This window comes from Benincasa hispida, chromosome 10 (assembly GCF_027475165.1).
Source record: "Benincasa hispida cultivar pf3 chromosome 10, pf3_genome.v1.1, whole genome shotgun sequence".
Taxonomy (NCBI): Eukaryota; Viridiplantae; Streptophyta; class Magnoliopsida; order Cucurbitales; family Cucurbitaceae; genus Benincasa; species Benincasa hispida.
In genome coordinates this window covers 23,546,943-23,553,529 of record NC_143487.1, presented here as the reverse complement: position 1 = coordinate 23,553,529, position 6,587 = coordinate 23,546,943, and the positions used below count along the sequence as shown (strand labels likewise).

The 6,587-nt window shown below is 33.5% G+C and overlaps 1 protein-coding gene across 1 annotated transcript; it reads right to left on the bottom strand.

Moving 5' to 3' along the window:
• Positions 1 to 4,603: 4,603 nt before the first annotated feature.
• LOC150033202 (uncharacterized) lies at positions 4,604 to 5,057 on the bottom strand. Its single transcript, XM_090306320.1, has 2 exons — positions 4,917 to 5,057; positions 4,604 to 4,858 (listed from the first exon to the last, which is right to left on the bottom strand). Exons 1-2 carry the CDS (start codon positions 5,055 to 5,057, stop codon positions 4,604 to 4,606), a joined length of 396 nt encoding a protein of 131 aa, XP_090162446.1.
• Positions 5,058 to 6,587: the final 1,530 nt, after the last annotated feature.

Sequence of the window (6,587 nt, the reverse complement as noted above, 5' to 3'; positions counted from 1 at the left end):
CTCAGCAACCAAAATAAAATCCAAAAATTTAAGTTAAAACATAAAATCTCGCAAAATTTCACAGAACTTCAAAATCAAAATATCTCTTTTAAGACATACCAGAAAAATCAATAATCAAATAAAAAGAATGTAATTAGTTATTAAAACACACTCAACTACTAACGTACAACTTTATTAAGACATTTAAATTTTAAAATCTCTTAGTTTTTCCTTTTATCCTCTTTGTTCTTATTATAGTACATAAATATTTTACTAAAGTGTGCTATTTTATTTATTTATTATTTAGATAAACAAATATCAAACAAATAACAAAAAGAGGAGTAAAAGGGTATTGAAGAAGAGAAGGAAGAAAAAAAAGAGGGAAATTGGATAAGTAAAACAATATTAACGATTTTTGTTCATATAGTAGTAAGAGTATTTTTTAATTTTTAAAGTTTAAGGGTATTTTTAATTTTTTTAAAAATTTAGGAATATTTTTTATACAAAACACTAATAGTTTCCATCCAAAACTAACAGTAAGAATATTTTTAAAATTTATTTAAAAAGTTTTAAAACATTTTTAACATAAAGAATAAAGGTTGGAAGTAAGGTTATAATTTAGGCTAAAAACTTAATAGCATGATTATCCTACATAATAACTAAGTTGAAACAAACAGTGTCCTTTTATATTGCACGTCCATTCACGAAGGGGGAAATCTAAGTCTAAATTGGACCAAAAAAGTAATTAGTAATTAAAGAGAGTACGACCACAAAAGTTCATAAAGTAATGTCATATTTTATGAGTGTGTTATAGTAGCCCTGTACGGCCACAAACAATCAACCATTATAGCCTTCACTTTATTTTTAATTTTATCTAAAAGATTTTACATTTCAATATAAATAAACACATTTTTGTTTGATATTCTTCTTTAAACAATTCCATCTACTTTTCTACTTGGAAAATTTTTGGGTGTTGATTGAATTGTAACTATCTTTGTACAATTCAAACTGCATACTAATTTTTTATTTTATCATATACGGAAGTGAGCGGTATGAAATTAGGTGTAGCTAATTAGGATGAACCTAATCGGTGCAGTTTCCTGACTTGGATTTTTTTTTTTTTTTAGAATATCACAAATTTTGTTCTATACTAAGTGGTCTACTTACATGACTATTATTAGGGCATGATTCTAAAAAGTTAAACTATCATTTTGGTTCTTATATTTTGAAATTGTTCAATTTTAGTCTACATTTTTTTAATTGTCCAATTCTAGTTCTTGTACTTTAAATAAATGTTAAACTTAGTTCCTCAAAATTAATTTTTATTGAAATTTATTAAATAATAATAATAATTTTAATGTAAATAAATATGGTATGTGCATAATATTTGAAATTTTATAGTAAAAATACTAATAAATAATAAAAAGTTTTTAAAAAATCTACAATAAATAAACTAACATTGAGACTAAATATAAAATTTGTTGAAAGTAAAAAAAAAAAAAAATTGAACAAATGAAAATATAAAAACTAAAATGGAACAAACAAACCAAAATAGTACTATTAACCTAATAATTGAAGAGTTATAGAACAATTTGAAAACATCTCTACGTTTTCAAAGCCTACGATATAATAGTAATTGTTCATTTTAATATTAACTCTTGCAATTTTGATTTTGATTTTACCCAAACAAGAGAGAGAGAGAGAAATCTTGGAAATTTATTTCCCTACTTTTATCGATGAATCTTCTATGACTAATGTGTGGGAAATTATTCCAATTTCCAACATGTTGAATGGGTTTACTGTTGATAATTATAAGCTTTCGAATTTTACACTCATTTTAAATGTAACTTCTCGACCAGAGGACATATTTGATTTTATAGAGTTTCGTAAACTATTTGATCAGAAAATAGAAAAATTCAAGATAGAAAACCACACTCTAAGGCTCATTAAGAGGAGAGTTTGGGTCTTGGTCTCGAGAAGAAGATAGTGTGGGCAAAAACCCAAACGTACCTCTTCCGCCTCAATCTCGACTAAGGATGAGGTCAAGACTGAACCTCCCTATTTGATAAACGGAGCATGCTAAATGCATGCCTTGACTTATTAAGTTTGAGAATTAGTCTAATATGACTCGAAAATCCTGATATGTATGTTCTAGGTTAAAATTTTACCATAAATATATCATTACGAAGAGGTAAGCTCATTCTCGTTCTTAAAAACTCTTGCTACACATAAAGCCTCTTACTGAAAGTATCGGAGTCGTTGTGGCAAAGTACCACATTGGTGTCTAGTTTATTTTTGTTTTACAATTCACGTCTTTCCTTAAATTATAAATTTATCATCGTTGTCACGTGAAGGTTATATACATGTCTTTCGTTCGTATTTTGGTATAAACAATTATAAAAATTATTTAATAATCCTCCCAAAACTAATTATAAAGCATTTTCCCCTTTGTTTTCCATATTTCACAAATACATTTACAAACTTTTGTTTTGTTTTTTTTTGTATATTTTATACTAAACATCATAATTTTGTTTCCACGTCTTGTTAGAAAGAAAGAAAGTAATAATAAAATAATTTATAGAATTTTTTTTCTTTCTCCAATTTCGCAATTAACTATTAAAAAATTATTTATTTTTAGGTTTCATTCAAGATTGTGACAGTTTTTAGAATAAAAACCGATATATGTACTTTTAGAAGAATCAACTATGAAAAAAAAGTAAAATAGTATCCATTAAATTTTAATTTAAATTAGAAAAAACTAGTTATGATATTTAGTAAATTAATAATAAATTTGTGTAATTTAGTTATATGAATCCAATAGAGTTATTATTTCAATTATTTTTTTCTGATAATTAATTTATAATTTATTTAAAAATGTAAAAGATTTAAATTCTAATTAATTTTATTTAATCTAAATAATTTATAGAAATTTTAAAAAATGAATTAATTAACCTTTAAAAATAAATATAATAAAATATATTAATATAAAAGGATATTATTATAATTTATTTAGTTAAATGGTTAAGTTAAGTAAATTTGTAAGGAAGTAGGCAGTTAAGATTTTTCCATAATCACTTTTTAATGTTGCAAACTCAATCCCAAAGGGAGCCTTACTGTGCCAGAGATGATTAACAAAAAAAAAAAAAAAAAAATGAAAAAAGTTACTAAACAAGCTAGTTATATTTCTATTTTTGGTAGAGTAGTTACAGTAACACTATGATAGATTTGAAACCTTTTCGTTATTTTATTAACAATGGGGAGGAATTTGAGAGCTCCCCCTCCCTCCCTTCAATCTCAACATTTGAAAATTTACACAAAATCCTCATTGTCCTCTCATGGCCTCAAATGGCCTTACAAATGCTTCCCCTTCCGTGGGCCCCCTCTCTCTCTTTCTTCTCTATTTTAACTCTCCTAACTAATAATATTCCTAGGCCCACTACATTCTGTTATATTTCCCTATCTTACTTATTTTCTTTTATGGTTTTCTTTCTTCTTCCATACACCTTAGTTATTAAAGGCCTATCAATACCCGCCCCCCAAAGAGCCACCTTGTACTTAAGGCGAAAATCAGAAAATTATTCTTTGATGATGTCCGAAAGCTCCCATGTTGTGTCAACCTTGTCTCCATTCTCCCAGCGAATTAGTACTTCTGATTGTTGATCCCCGGAGGGTGATGTTTGTATGCCTAGCAGCTCAGCGGGTTGTGTTATGAAGCATAAATCATCAGTCACTGTAGGAGGAATTGATATCCTCGATAGATTGCAGCCGGTTGCTTTTCATAGGACTGATATGTGGAAAACAAGGTGAATAGCTGTCTCGACTGGTAAAGCAATCTTATATGCTGCCTTCCCAATGCGATCAGTCACCTGAAATGATCCCACAAATCTTGGTGTCAGCTTCGGGTGCTTGTGATTGGATATGGATGACTGTCTATATGGTTTAAGCTTAAGATAGACCCAATCACCCACACTAAATTCCACATCTCTCCTCTTTGTATTAGCTGAATTGACCATTCGTTGTTGAGCTTTGTGCAATGATTCTTTGAGTTTTGCCAACATAACATCTCTATCATGCAACTGAATATCGACTTCATTGACTAGGCTAGAGTCGTTCATATATCCAATCATTGGGGGGGGGGGGGGGGGGGGCCCCCCCCCCCGCAACCATATAATACCTCGAAGGGAGTAACTTGGGTAGCTGTGTAGAAGGATGTGTTATAACAGAATTCAGCCCAAGGCACCCACTTAACCCACTGTTTGTGGTTGCTCATAGTGAAACATCTTAAGTAGGTCTCTATTCCTCTATTGACTACCTCCGTTTGTCCATCCATCTGAGGGTGGTAAGCTGTGCTTCGACATAACTGAGTTCCCATCATGTGAAAGAGTTCTTCCCAAAATAAACTGGTAAAGATCTTGTCACGGTCCGACACAATACTTCGAGGGTAGCCATGTAAGCGTACTACTTCCTTAACAAACATGTCAGCCATTGATCTAGCAGAAAATGGATGTTTGAGGGTAATGAAATGAGCATACTTGGATAACCGGTCTACCACTACCATGATAGTATCAAACCCTTTAGATTTTAGGAGTCCCTCAGTGAAATCCATAGAGATATCCACACATACTCAATCTGGGATCGACAAGGCTTGTAGAAGACCTGCGGGTGAGAGGGTTAAATATTTGGCTTGCTGACATACTCTACACTCTGCCACAAATTGTTGGACTTTGTTCTTCATCCCTTTCCAATAGATTTCTTTGGACAGCCGCTGATATGTTTTCAAACTTCCTTGGTAACCTCCTATAGGACTATTATGGAGCTGGCAATGCAATCCTCCCCTTATAGTATAGGAGTTCTCCCCGAAGGTTGTACCCTGTTGGTGCTGGTTATCCATTCAACAAAGCCTGTCAAATTCCATTCAATTCCTCATCACTACACACCTGCTCAACAAAAACAGCAGTATTTAGCCCTTTTACTACACTAAGCATCCCAAGTTCCAATGACGTCGGCAGTCGAGAGAGGGCATCAGCAACTGAATTTTCTGTTCCACGCTTGTATTCTATGTTGAAATCATATCCCATGAGTTTGGCAATCCAACGTTGGTATTCTCCCGCGATCACTCGTTTCTCTAGTAGAAACTTGAGGCTTTTTTTATCCGTACGGATTATAAAGTGTCTTCCTAATAGATATGATCTCCAGTTTTGTATTGCAAATACCATGGCCATCAACTCTCGCTCATACACTGCCTTGAAACGGTGAGTAGGAGGTAGTGCTTGACTGAAATATGCTAACGGTCTTTTGTTTTACATCAAGATAGCCCTCACTCCAACAATCGAAGCATCTATTTCTACAACAAAGAGCTCATTGAATTTGGGTAATCCCAACACTGGTACTGGCATCATTGCTGATTTAAGGCGTTAGAAAGCCTCTTTTGCTTTCTCGCTCCAACTGTAACTCCTCTTCTTTAGCAATTGAGTCAGTGGTAAGGCTATGGCACTATAGTTAGCAACAAACTTCCTGTAATAACTCGTGAGGCCAAGAAAGCCCCTTAACTTCTTCACATTCCGTGGTGTAGGCCAACTGTTCATTGCTTTTAATTTAGTTGGATTGGCCGAGACCCCCTGTGCAGAGATGATGTGCCCTAAGTACTCTATGCTTGTTGCTCCAAATTGACATTTCTTCAAATTCGCCACCAGCTGGTTTTCGATCAACACTTCCAAAATTGTCGATAAGTGGCTTATGTGTTCATCCAATGTTTTGCTATATATATACCAAAATATCATCAAAGAAGACCAATGAGAATTGACGAAGATACGGCTTGAGGATCTCATTCATGATGGCTTGGAAGGTAGATGGAGCATTTCTCAACCCAAAGGGCATTACTAAAAACTCATAGTGACCTTCGTGCATTCTAAACGTTGTTTTATGGACGTCACTTAGATGAACCCAGATTTGATGATACCTTGATTTCAAGTCAATTTTCGAAAAGATCGTAGCACCATATAGTTCATCTAACAATTCATAAACAATGGGAATAGGGTACTTATCTTGGATGGTGGCATTGTTCAAGGCTCGGTAGTCGAAACAGAAATGCCAACTTCCATCTTTCTTCTTGACCAGCAACACCGAACTAGAGAATGCACTTCAACTAGGCTAAATGACCCTTGCCATCAACATCTCCTTAACCATCCTTTCAATTTGATCTTTCTAAAACTGTGGGTATCGATATGGTCTTACATTGACCGGCCCGGCCCCTGGTAGTAGTTCAATAATGTGGTCGTGGTTTCGGCTTGGAGGTAGTTCCGTTGGTGTTTGAAAGACTACTTCAAATTTCTTTAGCAACTGATGAATCTCCTAAGGCATACTGGTTTTGTCCTCCACTAAGCTGTCTTCTTCTTCTAAAACACGGTTCTGATTCAAGTCTAGTGTATTTAGCTCTATCAAAACACCCTGATCCCCTCCTCTAACTGCCTTGGCCATAGATTTCAAGGATATTTGTGATTTAACTAACCCTCGGTCCCCTTGCAACTGTACTGTCCATTCCCAACTTTGAATTCCATGGTTGATAGCCTATAGTCGAACGTAATCTGCCCCAAAGTTTCCAACCATAC

What these genes read in the sequence shown, in the direction of transcription:
- LOC150033202 (XM_090306320.1), bottom strand. Translation starts at nt 5,057, where the DNA reads ATGGGATATGATTTCAACATAGAATACAAGCGTGGAACAGAAAATTCA. An exon ending in CTGCTGTTTTTGTTGAGCAG is followed by an intron (nt 4,859 to 4,916) that starts GTGTGTAGTGAT and finishes ATGGATAACCAG; the next exon opens with CACCAACAGGGTACAACCTT.